This window comes from Alternaria ethzedia, assembly GCF_023757985.1.
Source record: "Alternaria ethzedia strain BMP 0044 chromosome Unknown scaffold_17, whole genome shotgun sequence".
Lineage (NCBI taxonomy): Eukaryota > Fungi > Ascomycota > Dothideomycetes > Pleosporales > Pleosporaceae > Alternaria > Alternaria ethzedia.
Genome location: NW_026056210.1, coordinates 223,351 through 238,092, shown reverse-complemented (window position 1 = coordinate 238,092; position 14,742 = coordinate 223,351). Strand labels below are relative to the sequence as shown.

General features: G+C 52.8%; 5 protein-coding genes across 5 annotated transcripts; 3 read left to right on the top strand and 2 right to left on the bottom strand.

Moving 5' to 3' along the window:
• Positions 1-714: 714 nt before the first annotated feature.
• Positions 715-2,271, bottom strand: J4E87_006812 (uncharacterized protein; the record flags this gene model as incomplete). The annotated part of the gene is made up of 1 exon (XM_049378413.1): positions 715-2,271. One exon carries the CDS (start codon positions 2,269-2,271, stop codon positions 715-717), a length of 1,557 nt encoding a protein of 518 aa, XP_049231806.1.
• Positions 2,272-2,726: 455 nt separating this feature from the next.
• On the top strand, positions 2,727-3,705 carry J4E87_006811 (uncharacterized protein; the record flags this gene model as incomplete). Its single annotated transcript, XM_049378412.1, has 2 exons — positions 2,727-2,757; positions 2,804-3,705. The coding sequence occupies 2 exons, from the start codon at positions 2,727-2,729 to the stop codon at positions 3,703-3,705; spliced, it is 933 nt and encodes a 310-aa protein (XP_049231805.1).
• A 498-nt stretch (positions 3,706-4,203) lies between these two features.
• J4E87_006810 (uncharacterized protein) lies at positions 4,204-5,901 on the top strand (the record flags this gene model as incomplete). The annotated part of the gene is made up of 1 exon (XM_049378411.1): positions 4,204-5,901. The coding sequence occupies one exon, from the start codon at positions 4,204-4,206 to the stop codon at positions 5,899-5,901; it is 1,698 nt and encodes a 565-aa protein (XP_049231804.1).
• Positions 5,902-6,387: 486 nt separating this feature from the next.
• Positions 6,388-9,821, top strand: J4E87_006809 (uncharacterized protein; the record flags this gene model as incomplete). The annotated part of the gene is made up of 5 exons (XM_049378410.1): positions 6,388-7,304; positions 7,356-7,752; positions 8,081-8,459; positions 8,576-8,808; positions 8,859-9,821. 5 exons carry the CDS (start codon positions 6,388-6,390, stop codon positions 9,819-9,821), a joined length of 2,889 nt encoding a protein of 962 aa, XP_049231803.1.
• Positions 9,822-9,956: 135 nt separating this feature from the next.
• On the bottom strand, positions 9,957-12,394 carry J4E87_006808 (uncharacterized protein; the record flags this gene model as incomplete). The annotated part of the gene is made up of 2 exons (XM_049378409.1): positions 9,957-12,304; positions 12,358-12,394. The coding sequence occupies 2 exons, from the start codon at positions 12,392-12,394 to the stop codon at positions 9,957-9,959; spliced, it is 2,385 nt and encodes a 794-aa protein (XP_049231802.1).
• Between the last annotated feature and the right edge of the window lie 2,348 nt (positions 12,395-14,742).

The window sequence follows — 14,742 nt, the reverse complement described above, 5'->3', positions numbered from 1 at the left end:
CCCGAAGCGCGGAGCCCACGAAGTCCACGAATTACAGGGCGTATCAATGAACCGCAAAGACGTCGTAGATCTACTAGACGCTTACGCAGCCCTAGACATCTGGTTCTACGTCCCCAACCCCCACTCTGACCTGAAACAACTAGAAGCCAACTTCTACCTAACCGACACCAACATCTCCGCCACCAACACGCGCCATGTCGTCGTCCTAGTCCACCATTTCCTCCTTACCGTAGCCACATTGCCCCACTTGGATACTCTCGTTATTAATACAGACGTTCCAGAGTCAGCGACCCAGTCGCCAGAGACTGAGCTGCTCCAAACGCGGTTTATCAAGGAGATTATGCGGGAGGTTTTTGCGTGGTTTATAGGTGGTGGGGAGAAGTTTCGAGTTGTTTTGTGTACCATGGGGGAGACGGATGTTGGGGGTGGTTTTAGGCATGTTTTAAGAGAGGCTGACGGGGAGAAAGCGGGGATGAGCGTGAGCCCTTGGGAGCAAAAGTTTGGAGGAATGAAGAGAAGCGGGATTGTTTGGCGGAGGGTGGCATCTTCTGCGATCTCGATGCCGAGAAGAGCTTCCGTGTAAGCGGGTTGGTTGCCTGGGAAGCGGGGAGAAGACAAGATGTAACTGATGGAATGTGGATGTGTGGTAGAGCCTGTATAGGCTTTTTGAATGATACGAGACGTTGAAATTGCCGATAGCTACTGTATTGTTTATTATATTAGCTCCTCGCCTTTCTTGTCCATGTCTTTCTGCTGTGCCTGTTCTTTCTGATACTCTTCAAAGTCAAAGCCTAGCTCCTTCACATCTCTAATCTCCCTCCTCTTCTCCCCCATCTTTCCAAATGCCTGCCGTATCTTAGGGAAGTTCTCGCGACACCAGTACTCCCACTCGCCCCACATCGGTGGTGTCTTTCCCTTGCCTCCGTTTTCCAACCCATCCTTGCTCTCAGCGCTCAATGCCCACTTACTCATTGCGTTGATGTAGTTGGCATCTTTGGGGAACGGCAAGAGATGGAAGTTCCGTCCTGCACCCATTTCCTCCTCGATGCTTTGCTCCCAGTCGCGCATTTCAGAATGTGAGGGGAGCGAGAGACGGCCGGAATATACGCGTGCGAGGACGGCAGATTGCACTTCTGCTACTGGGAAAGGGATAACGCGTTGATTGAGGGCGAGGAAGCTTAGGGTCGGCCGAGGGGCGTAAAAGACATGCTGGTATGTATGGTTTACTCTTTCGCCGGTGGTAATGAGTTTGGGCTCTACGTCTTGCAGGAAGGGTAGGCTGTAGAAGTATCCGGTAGCAAAAACTATGGCATCGATGTCGTGTTCTTCTGTTCCGTCTTCAAGCATTACGCCTCTACTGTTAGGAAGAAACTGTTTGATAGGCGGAACTTCTCGTCTCTTCTGGTCTTCGCCTGCTGTTCCGTGGGTTGCGCTGAACATGGACTGCGATCTTGTGGACCACAAGAGCGGCGTTTGACAGAACTCAGCGATCTGGGCGCTGACGTCTGCGCCAGACGCTGAGTTTCCCACCACTATTGTCTTCTTTCCGGTGAAGTCCTCGGGCTTCCGGTAATATTTCGAATGGTTAATGCGACCGGGGTGCTGTGCAGCCCACTCTTTGATACCGGCCATGGGTGGGATGTAGGGAACTATAAAGTGGCCATTTGCTACTACAACTGCGTCATAGACTTCGGAAGTATCTTCGTTCGTAAGTAGATTACGCGTAGTTACTTCCCATGGGCTGCTGGCGACATCGAGGTCCACTGGACTGACATTGATGACTTGTGTACAGTATCGAACGAGGTCTTGCACATCCGCGGAGTAATCGTCGATATATTTAAGTACTGTCTCATGAGTAGGAAAGAGTTGACTATCCGCGGGCCAATCCAGGTCTTGGAAGCCCATTAGTCCTCTAGGTATATTCGTTTCGAGCTTTTCGTACATTGGCGACAAAAAGGAGGGAATTTTCGAAGTTCCGTTGATGCCATCCGTATCAATGTTCCCATTCATTACTGCATCTTTGGATTGCCACTCTGGTTTTTGAACGTCTTTATTGGGGTTGGTCTGAGGTATGTCGAAGAGATTCTCGTCCCGCTGTTCGCCTGTATATATCCAGATCCCACCTGATCGACTCCGTTGTTCAAACAGCACGATCTTATCAAAAGCCTTCTCAGCTCGGAGGTATTTTGCTGCCGCCACACCCGATGGTCCAGCGCCTACAATGGCTATCGTCCTAGCTCTTATTGATGTTCTACTGCTATCGGAAGACATCGTAGCAGATTTTATTGGGGCGAAAGAACGGGAGCGACGAAACAATAGCGAAGTACGCGCAGACGCAGCAGAAGTTCCAATCATAGGGTATCTCGAAAACAGCAAGGAGACCATGGGAAGGAGTTGGTGACATGGAATGACGCCGAGACATTGGAAAGCGAGGATCGGAGCTCTTCGGAATGGCCTTCCGATCGGAACTACCGTAGGCGGAGCTGACGCGCATTATCGACCTCGGGCAGCTTCATGTGACGTGAGCTTGCGCACACCACGAGCGGTCAACTGATGATTCGGCCCTACCGAAACTCTATTAACTCACACGTCTTGACCGATACACCCCTCATTCACGTAGTCCTCTCCTGTCTTATTCCTCTCCAGCAATGCTACGCACACTGCGACTTGCACGCGTTTCACCAGCCCCACGACCAGTCCGAAGCTTCTCAACCAAGATTGCAGCCATGGCACCACTGCGCATCGGCTTCGTGCCAGGTAGGCGCGTCATCAATACTGTTGCATCGCCCGCTGACGGAAATAGAACACTTCTCCACACCGCTCGAGTTCGCGAAGAAGCACTACGGCCTCGATGCGAAGCTCCTCCCGTTCCCCAGTGGCACAGGGCACATGGTCACGGCCCTACAAGCCGACGAAATCGATATCGGAGTTGGTCTTACCGAAGGCTGGATAGCGGCACTGGGAAAAGCACAGGCAGCTAAGCAGGACGCTGGCTTCAGCGTGGTGGGGACATACGTCGAGACTCCGCTGTGCTGGGCCATATCCACAGGCGCCAAAAGGGATGAGCTCAACGGAATACAAGACCTCAAGGGCAAGAAAGTCGGCGTGTCAAGGATAGGAAGTGGCAGCTACGTGATGAGCTTCGTGCTTGCCGACCAGCAAGGGTGGCTCGACACTTCGTCCAACAACCCACCATTCCCCGTCGAGGTGCTGAACACGTTTGCGAACCTCCGCGATGGGGTCAACGACAGCACGGCCGACTTCTTTATGTGGGAGCACTTCACGTCGAAGCGCTACTACGACAACGGCGAGATCAAGCGCATCGGCGAGATCTACACACCCTGGTCCTCGTGGAAGATCGTCGCCGCAAACCATCTATTGAACCCGAAGAACTGGAGTTCGGCACCCAACGCCAGCAAGCCAGTGCTTACTGGGGAACTCGAGGACGTCATGGACAAGATCAACAAGGGAGTCAAACACTTTGAGGCGAACCAGGAAGAGGCCGTCCAGTACATCAGCACCAAGCTCGATTACTCGGAAGAGGACGCGCGAGAGTGGTTGAAGACTGTCCGTTTCGCCAAAGATGTGAAGGGCGTGGACAAGGAGGTTGTCGAGAAGACCGTTGGTATACTGCAGAAGGCTGGTGTGTTGGGCGGCCAGGTTGATCAATCCGCTATGATCGGGCTCGAGCGACATGCGGCATGAAGCTAATTTGTGCCAACCGCTGAATATCATGCCACGCGACTCGGACAACGGTTCGCGCACCGTGCCCAATAGCTCTAGTGTCGGCAAGCACACCGTGCAATAGGATCGCCAGTGCATGGTCGGAACGATGTCAAAGCTCGGAGATTTGGGTTCCATGCTTTTTGTTTGTTATGTACTGCATATCAGTCAGAGCATCCGTCTGCAACTACCAACGCACAAGATGCCTTCACCAGTACCGTCACATCGAAGAGCCATTACAACGCACAAGGCAATGCATTCACCTGTTTCACCTCTACAGAGTGCGACTTCACAGCACCGCGAAGCATTTATACTCGCCGGCAGGTTCTCATGGAGTGCCCTTGGAGATTCTCGCACAGCTACCTGCGCCTCGACCACCGACATTCCACTACAACGGACCCTAAAAGCCTTCGCCTCCGAGTCCAGCCCAACACGAAGAAAGCCTACTTTCGTCAACTTTTCCAGACCACTACCCCCGCAATGCCAAACGGCACTCCAAAAGAGCTAGAGTTATCTCACCTCGATCAGCAGCCCCACATACGCGTGTATGGCCGCTACTACATCATATTTCCCTTTCCGGACATCAGTCGCGCCCATGAAGCAAAAGAGGCGCTGCACAATGGCTTCAAAGAAGTTCTGAGACAGTTTCCATATCTCGCTGGCACTGTGGACTTAGAACCCTCTACCGACCTTCTCCGTGTGCAATACCCCGACCCCATCGATCTCGAAGCCGAGGCACGCCGTATATTCACAGTCAGTTACGACGATGCACAGCATGACTACGATTCGCTTGCGAAGGACGCCTTCCTCCCAGACGAGTTGCCCGCTACTATCTTCTGCCCAAACGAACTGAAACACCACGCTGGATTGGGCGAAGATGCGTATGCCGAAAGAATGACAAGCTTTTCGAAAGGACCTTTGCCAACCTTCGCGGCCCAGGCTACCTTCATCCCCGGAGGTCTGATACTGAGCGCCTGGTGGTATCATGCCGTTGTCGATGGCACTGGCAACGGAAGGATTCAAAAGATATGGTCCGATGCGGTACGAGCTCTCAGCATTAAAAAGAACAAACTACCGCCAGTTCGTCCGCCTGCTAGATACTATCGCGTACCAAGCTACAAGGATCAGCTCCAACCATTGAAGGATATCGTCAAGGAATGGAACGTGGTACCAGACCCGTCATCAGCGCGTCAAGCGCTCGCAACGCTGGTCCAAGAAGCCGATGCAGCAGGCCAGTCTACTAATACACCTGAGAAGCCATTTGCGAAGCGCTTTGAGCTCCGCAAAGGACCGGATGAAGGACCCAATAAAGTCGTTGCCGAGATGTTTCGCTTCTCATCACAAGCTATCGAAGAGCTCCGCAACGAGCTATCTGTTAAGATCGGGAAGCGTGTATCCAACTTTACCGTACTATCAGCTATCGTCTGGGCAAATGTCATACGCGCTCGCTCAAAGTCGATCACGGCTTCGGGTAACACGCAGTCGACCCTTGCCGTCGTTGTAGATCTCAGAAAGTTCCTTCCACTGCCCTTCTCATCCCCGGATTATCTTGGCAACCTGGTGTTGTCCGCTACGCCTACCTTAGATCTTGATGGCGCTGCGGCCTCTCTTGAGGACATCGCAGCCAAGATTACAGATGCTCTGCACGCCATCAACGCGAAATGGGCAGTCACCCAGATCAACAGCGTCCTTACCAACCCTGCCGAAGCGCAGCAATCCCTTTTGAAGTTTCCCAAAGGCCCAGACCTATACATCACTAGTTGGCAAAGGATGGGAGCCGACAGGGAGTGGTGCATCCCAGGCACGAGCAAGTCAAATGCGACTGCTATTCGGCGAGCGGCGTGGGTCAGCGAAGGTGGCATCGTGGTCTTGCCCAGAGAAGAAGACAAAGAAGGACAAGAAGGAGAGCCGTACGAGATCATGATCAGTCTCACAAAGGCCGACATGGAACGATTCAGGGCCGGATTAGAAGATGCTAGATGGTTGGTCGACTCGTCATATAAGCCGGGCAAGGTCGTCACCTGGCGTGACATATTCTCTCGTCGTCTTACCGGATTCGGACTGGCCTACGGTGGTGCGCTCTGCCTCTTGACCGTGGTGATATGTGTGTGCACTCTCTCCCAGTCTGCGCGGATAGCTGGTGTTACACAGGGTCCTGCTCAGGAAGAACTCAGGTAGATAGGCTTTGTTCAGAGTGTCGGATCTTTATAGGTGGTCTGGCATCGAATAGGGAGTTACCCTCATTACGACGAAGGAAGTGAAGAGAACATGGCGAATGCGCCTGTGATGTGGCCAGAGTGGCTACAAGTGCCGAATGTAACCTAAACCAGCATCTCAGGGCGTTCTCAATTGAACTACTCATGCATACTGCACAAACATCCTTTGATGTCTCCATTATTCCTGATACGTGTTGTTTGCTCCCAGCTTCGCAGCAAACGAAATCGTGCCTCGCTTGCGCGATTACCTTCACCGCTCGGACCTGTACCTGCAGTTTCATGACTAAAAGTGACGATCCTCCGCGGCATGCTACCCGCTAGCGCCCCATCAAGCATCGACCCTGAGAAAATCCAGTTGCTACATGGCACGGCCAGCTTACACACCAGCGCCCAATTATTAGGCACTATCATCACTATCGAAATACCCTACAGATTCCCATACAAAACCATGGATCCCGAAAGAGAGAGTTTGCTCTCATACCACGAGACGCAGCGTGAAAGAACACAACAGCTGCTTTCGCACGAGATCACAGCGAGTGCGCAAGCTAATGAAGATTACCCTGTGGATCATGGCAAAGTGGCGTGGATGCAGGTTCTTGGTGGTTTCATTCTGTTCGCGAACAGTTGGGGCTTACCGAATGCATTTGGCGTCTTCCAAACATACTACGTCGACACCTTGATGCCGGAGCAGGATGCGTCGCGTATTGCCTGGATCGGATCGATTCAGCTTTTCTTCACCACTATCGGTTGCTTGCCTGGCGGTGCGCTGCTTGATCGGGGGTACCTCAAAAGTATCATCGCTGTTGGCACGGGCCTCGAGGTACTGGGGTTGATCCTGACTTCTTTCTTCAAGAGCTATTGGGCCATCTTCTTCGCCCAGGGAGTGTGCATGGGTATCGGCAGCGGTTTGATGGCGATCGTGCCTGTCGCTGTGCTAGCCATGTTCTTCGAGAAGAAACGCATGCTGGCTACTGGTCTTGCATCGACCGGTGCCAGTGTTGCTGGCATTGCTTACACTCTCTCCTTACGCTCGCTCCTCCTCAGCGTCGGGTTCGCGTGGGCTGTTCGCATCTTTGCGCTCATCATATTGGTGACCAACGCCGTCGCTTTTGTGGTGATGCGCTTGCAGCTTCAGTACGGTTCCAAGGGCTCCAGCTTCGGCTTTCACCACTTCAAGGATCTGCCATACACGATCTTTGTCGTCGCGTTCACGCTGTTCGTCGCGTCCTCGTTTGTGCCGTTCTTCTTCATACAGGAGTACGCTATCAAACTCGGTGTGTCGAAGGATATGGCATTCAACTTGTTGTCGATCATGAACGCCGCCAATATCTTTGGGCGATTTGTTCCAAACTTCATCGCCGACAGGTACGTTCTCATCATCCAATCTTCTTACTAGCCTAGTACTGACAACTTTAGGTACGGCGGTGTTAACACCCTACTTCCTCTCACCGTCGCATGCATCATCACCCTCTGTATGCTACCCCTCGCTCAGGAATTGAACGGTCTCATCGCTATCAGCATCGTGTACGGCTTCCTTTCTGGCGGCGTCATTATCATCCCTGGTCCCACAATTACGAATCTCTCTCCCAACAAGGCCTCAATTGGCGTACGTCTCGGATTGGCGTATCTTGTTGCTGCTTTCGGCGGGCTGCTCGGTAACCCTGCCATGGGCGCACTCAAGGGCGAGGGAAATGGTGCGGTAGAGAACTTCAAGGGTGTATGGTTCTGCGCGGCAGGCGCAATGGGTGTGGGTGCCGTAGCTCTTATCGCCACACGATGGCTCAAGTTGGGTAGCATGTTGGCTGCAGGCAGAGTATGAAGTTCGATGGGAAACCTCCAACTCTGAACTTCCTAAAAGGCAGGTGGTCGTAGAAGAATGTCAGCTTACCGTGGCTAATCTAATCACGCCCAACGATGCAGGCTGAGTCGGTGTTGTCTACGCAGCCAATCACATACTGCCACCGATTAGATCCTTAGTGGGAGACGCGCATGAGGCAGTATTCTGAAGATCTGGATCACTTGATAGCTGCCATGTAGCACTGCATCCCGAAGAGGAAACATTCCAAATCCAGCCGACACAGTATGGAACGAAGACGATATATAAGATGAGATACCGTCAGCATACTCTGAAATGCCACCAGTACCCTAGTCATAGATTGGGTGCATCCCGGCAAGCGAAAATGCTACTCTTTGCCTCCACCACCTCGTTCCTCTCAATCCTCTCCACTCTCCCCATCACACACGCCGCGTTCTACTACCCCACACCCACACGCTCCTTCCTCGAACATATCCTCGTCGACAACTGGGGCGCCTACGCTTCCAATTTCTCCTCCGCAATCACCCCTTGCACGAATTATGTTTCGCAGACCGGTACTACAGGGCGCAATAGTGGTCGCACCACCGCTGCCCAATGGATGCGCGTCATGTTCCACGACTTTATTACCGCGAATGTAACTGCGGGCACGGGAGGTATTGATGCTAGTATTGGGTTCGAGACGGCGAGGGAAGAGAATAAGGGGAGTGCGTTTAACGATAGCTTTTCGTTTTGGAGGCCGTTTGTTGGGGAGGGGATTTCCAGTGAGTGCATCGCTCTTAATGAGTGTCGGGTGATGGAAGTGGTGCTGACGGAGCGGTAGTGGCCGATCTTGTTGCGCTCGGCACGGTCATGTCGAATAATCTATGCGGAGGCGCGCAGATGCCGTTCCGACCTGGTCGCATTGATGCAACAGAAGCTGGAAAGACGACAGGCGTTCCAGCACCAGAGACGGATCTCGAAGAGACTCTGCTGTTCTTCGAGCGCGCGGGGTTCGACAAAGTGGATGCTATTGGGCTCACGGCTTGCGGACACACTCTGGGCAGCGTACACCACGTAGGTATTTGGTTGCTATTCGATTGGGCGAGACTCACTCATCGGTGTAGGGCGGCTTCCCGGAGGCTGTAGACGAGAGCTTCGTCACGCCCAATAACACGAATGGCGGTAGTAACTTCGACACTACACGCGGCGTCTTCGATCCAAATGTCCTCGGCGAATACTTGAACGGAACGGGAAACAAAGGAGGGCCGCTAGTTATGTCGTATAACGACACGATGAACTCCGATAAACGGCTTTACGAGAGCGACAAAAATGCGACGATGCAGGCTCTATTCGCGCAAGGAACAGGCTTTCTTGCTACGTGTGCCGATCTCATGGGCCGAGCCATCAATACCGTACCTGCTGGTGTTCAGCTCTCTGAGCCAATTACTGTCATGCCGGTCAAGCCTGTGAATGTCACGTACGACTTCAGCGAGGACGGAAAGTTGATGCTTTCGGGCAAGGTCAGAATCCTCATACCGGCAGGCAGCTCATCCCCGCGATCACTAACTCTTCGCGTGAGCGGCGACGAGACGAAACTTGAACCAGAAGCCGAGACCGGAAGCTCGGTTTTTGGCCACAGTGGTGGTGAATACGGAACTACGACGTACTTTCCGTTCTCGCTTGCTGGACCCGCCGTTCACAACGCAACGTCCTTCTCCGTCCAGGCGCCTGGTGTACCGGAACAGATGTTTCGGATCGATAGCCAGGCATTTGTCGTTCCAAGCCTGACAGTCCTGAGCGGCACAGCATTTAACACGACAATTGCCCTGTGCACCAGGTTTAGGTCGTGTGAAGACCTTACCGTCCGCATATCCGCACCACAAACACAGCTTGGAACGCTGGCGCCGAAAATGAATGGAATGGATATGGTAGTGAGCAAGGCGACAGATGAAAAGAGGGTATGTACACTTTGCCGGGGGCAGGTTATCCTGCACGATGTCCCGACTGGGCTGGTCACTGTCGAAGCCTTGTTGGATGGCAAAGTCGTAGATACGCTCTTAGTCAATGGAGGGCAAGCTGGTTGGTAAGTTGAAGGGACCTGAACTCGTGTCGCCTCTTGCTGCATCCACGCTGTTGAATTTTCAAGACGAGATGGCTTTCAAGACAATGTATATTTCCACCCTAAAAGCTTTTCTTCTAGATTGCGACTCATACGACAATGCCTACAGCGACGACGTCGACAGTGACCACGGCCGTTCACCAACATCCCACTTCTTAGGCTCTTCTCCCATATAGAACACCAACTCGCCTCCTTCCGCAATCTCGCTATGCTTCAACCAAGCTCGATCGAGTTCCTGCTCGTTCCAGGTAACCTTCTGCGGGTAATAGCTTGTGCTCGACAGATTCTGGGCCCGGATAGTCAACGCGGTCTCGACTGCCGTTCCACTAAAAAGCGAGACCTTAAGCCAAGAGAACCGGGGAGCAGAAAGAAGGTAAAGCGGCTGGGCAGACACAGGATACATGCCCATGAGATTGAACACCAACCAACTGGGTAGAGCACCACCGTCGATGTTTCCGGGGTATCCGTTACGGTCGTCGCTATAGAAGTCGTCGACGATAGCTCGAGTCCGATTGACTGTCATCCAGTTCATGCCAGGGACGTAGTTGTAGAGGAATGGCGTTGCGAAGGATGGTTCGTTTCCTGGGTTGAAGAGAGCAGAGCCGGCATCGTTGTTTGCGCCAACTGATGTGCCGAAGCCTGGGATGAAAGAGGCGTCTAGCCGGCGAACGAAAGCCTCGTCACCGCCCATCAGATCTATGACTTTGGCCATGTCGTGTGGTGCGACACTGAATGCAGTCTCCCAAACCTTGGCTTCGTAGATGTCTGCATCCCAACCGCATGTTCCGCAGCTCAGCGGGTCATACGCCGTGGTGTTCCACGTCCCATCCGCGTTTCTCGGGCCTGGGAAGCCAGTGAATGTACCGGTGCCATTGAGAGTTGTGTTTGCCATGGGATTCCATTGGTTCTGCCACCAGCTTGCTCGTTCGCGCATCTGATCGACGTCTTCCTGGGACTTCTTAAGTCCACTTGCCATGCTGTAGATCGCGAAGTCGTTCTGTGGGTACTCGACACCACGAGAAACACTGCGGGTGTGGTTGCGCGTGATGAAGCGAAGGGAGAGATAATCGTCCAGTGCTCCTCTGCCTTCCTTCGTGGCGCCGTCGAAAGCGACCGGATCAACATTGCGCTCGGGCAATACGCTCGCGTCTTTCATCACTGCCTTGTAGGCCTCTTGCCAATCGATTCCGCTGTCGAGCTCGCCTCGACCAGTCTCGCCGGCAAGTGCATGGACGCTCTTGACGAAAGCGTCCGCTAATACCATGTCTGCGTGCGTACCGCCCTGAACGCGACCGTTCCAGTTTGCTGCGCGACCGGCGGGGAGGTAACCCTCTTCAGTGAAGATAGAAATGAGACCAGAAAGAATGCGTGAGTACGGCTTCGTGAAGACCAGGTGATACAAGGGTAGAAGGGTACGATAAGTGTCCCACAGCGTATAGTGGTCATCGTAATATGGCTTAGCATCGTTTGACTCCCAATTAGGGCATTCGCCGGTCTTGTCGGTTGGCATCAGGCCTGTCTGATACAGCCCAGAGTAAAGCATCCTCTTCAAAGTTTTATTGTTGCTTGTCGAATGGCCATCGTCTCCGATCTGAATTTTGCTCAAGATTTTCTCTTCCCATACTTGCCTTCCTTCGTCAACGACATCTTCAAAAGATTTCGCATCAAGAAGCTCCTCTTCCACGTGAGAGCATGCTTGTGCAGCACTAATGTACGAAATGCCCAATTTGGCCTCCAGAGTAAGGGTGCCGTTGACTCGCTGCTCCTTGGGCGACCAGCTGAAAAGAGCGCCAAGGCCCATTCCGCTCCCAGCATAGGACCGGACGTCAGCATACGCGCGCGGCACCGGGCGAGACTTAAAGCTTGGTGGCGAATAAGGATTGTACTGCCAGCTAAACGTGCCAGCTCCGGGAGTACTGGGAAGTTCTCCCTGAACATAGTCGGATGTTGGGATGAGCACAGATCCTGCAGGCACACTAAAGTTCCCGCAGAAATGGATCGTATGACTTTCAGGCTGCGGCCAGCCACCCGTGTAGGTCGCTGATCCATGGTATGATGGCAATCCGTTCGAGGAAGACCCGACATGTAGCTGCCCGTGCAGGAACTTTTGAGAGTAGGCCATCGAAGAATAGGCTGGCAACACGTGTGTGAGGTCGACTAGGACGTGCGCATCGTGCTCGTTGGCTGACAGGGCTCCTGTTATCGTGGAATCAACATTGACAGTGGAAATGTTGTTTGAAGGGACTTCTGATTGAGGGAACGTGTATCGCATGAATCCGGTATGATTACCAGAAGTGATCTCGATCTTGATGCCGTTCTGTAGGGTCGTAGTGAAGAGACCTACTGTTGCGGACTCCAATTCCAGACTGCGGTTCTGGGCATAGGTCATGTTGTCAGCAAGGTTGATAGACTCGAGATCGCCATACAGCGGCATCTGCGAGATCAATCCATCTAGATTCTGTTAATACTCGTAGGCGCCTCGTTTGCGCAAGCAGAGGACTGACAAGTTGGAGCTCCGCCAGATCCGCTGACGTGCGTCATGCTCACTGCTGTTACATTCCCCAATGGCGTGTATCCAGCATTGGCGTCCACTGCACTGCCATTCGGAAGCCCAATGTAGCTCGTGTCAATGCCTGGCTTTGCCATCGCCCATGGTAAACTTGCGCCGGGGAAGGAGTTACCACCTGCGATGGCGGAACCAGGTTTTGGGCCTACTGTCCCGATTAATGGATTTACGAGAGACCACAGCGGTTCTTGAGATGTGCCATGATTTGAAGTCGACAAAACAAATGGTGCCGACTCGAAGACCGTCACCCAAAGGAGGAGTCGCAAAAGAGAGGGCTGTTGCCGGCTAGCCATTTTGCAGCGCAATCTGGTCCAGCTGTGATTGAGATCGTGCGAGATGAGGAACAAAGCTTGCCATAGCAAGTTACTGTACCCCACGCGTTGCGCTAAGGGCAACCGTTACTAGGTAGCCCCAAACCGCGCAATACAAGGCCGGTATTATCGGAAGAGCTCGTGCGCACATGATCTCGCGAATGGAGAGACTTCGGGGTCGAGTTGGCCGACCGGAGAACGCCCGTTGTCATTTTATCATCTCATGTCGGCACCTCCGACCGCGTTCAGGATCCCCAGTTTTCGGGTTGTCATTGTTCCGTTACCTCCGAATGACGATCCACGTGGAGAAGGGCCGAATAGCTGTCTGCCCGGGCGACGGCCTAACTCAGCCGATCTTGAGTTCCGCGCACTCTTGACGTAGCCTTCGTATGGACGCGCAACCAAGCTTGAGTTTGGGTAGTTAGTTACAGTTGAGGCTTCCAAGTAAGAGAAGATCGCTGACCCACTTTTGATCAATGGAAGGAGGGCTCTTTGGTAGTTTGAACGCGGACATCTCATTCTTTCCATACAAGTCAAGGAATCCGTGTTAGCTACTCAAAAACCAGGGCTATGAGCATATATGTCAGATGCTTCGCTGGAATTTGCGCTATCATCCGACGCTGTCGAGGCATCCTCCGGATCATCCTCGTCTCCACCTTCGTCCGCGGTCTCATTTTCGCTGACCTTTACCTCGGATGCATCGGCATCCTCAGATATCTTACGTGGGTTCCTACAGTCAGCCGTATTACAAAGACAGTACTGGTCGCCCTTGAACCATTTCGAACCGTAGTCTAGTGTCAGCTCTTCGCCGATAGCGACTTTTCGCTTTGTGACTACATAAACGGCTCGACGCTCCAAAGAACACAGCATCTCTACAAATTCCGTATTCGGATTGCAAGAGTGGTTGATGAAGCGAGTCACACCTCCGGTATGAAGAGCGTCTATAGAAGCTGTGGCGTGTGTCTGAGTTTGGTCAAAGTTTGGTTTACCGATCGAGATCCCGACGCGATAAGCATCTCGTCCATGAGCTGGAGTTCCGTCGTCTTTGAAAGGTATGATCTGGCCTGTATACTCTCCTACAATGGTAGAGTCGTGAATCACCTTGCGCGCAAAAACACCGTGACCGCGCGAACCGACGTCCTGTAGCAGTAAATGAGAGAGCCAGAAGCCATGCAAATACTTGACCCATGCGTTGTACCCACACATACAATGTGTCACGTCTTCTGGTGCTTCGCAATTGGGACATGGCTCGATGCAGGACTCGGTCTCATCAACATCTCCAATAAGACCCTCAATTGTGTTGGGAGGCCAGTTACCTCGAAAGGCTGCTGGCTTAGACTGGCCATGCCAATGTTCTGCATTAAACGCGGTTTCCAGAGCGACCGAGCAGTAATGTTTTCGACCGGCTGCGTGTGTAGCTACTTTACTTCTGGGAATACCGCTTTCGTCCTGAGAGTAGAAGAATAGGCTACCCTGTAGGTCGGGATTGTACAAGTCTTTCAGGAGCTTGGTGACAACGCCAGAGGTGAACGCCGTCTTTTCAAGTTGCTTGCGCTTGGCCTTTTGTTTGATTTGCCGGAAGACTTCATCTTGTGTCAAGGGTAACATCGTTGTCGCGATGTATAAAAATGGTAACAAGGCCTCCGGTTGGTCCAGAGTATGACTCCCTTCTGACCAGAACAGACATACTCGAGGTATTTACGTATTGAGGCCATATCGCGATGCATTGTGACATTGTGAAAGGGGACATATAGATCGTGCCAGTGGAGTCGTCTGTTTTATAAAGAGAGTTGAATCGCGCGCTGTGAAATCCCAATTGCGGTCGCAGGAGCGTTTCACAGTGACCATGGTGGAAGAAAGAATAATTGCGCGACGAAAAATAGTCCACTGCATGCTTGGCACGTCCGCGCTCTCGCACAAACTAGAGCGTCCAGCCGACAGCATGTGATCTGGGCATTCCGGCGTCTGCATGGTATGGACATATCCAAGGCTTGGAATTGACGCTAACGGGG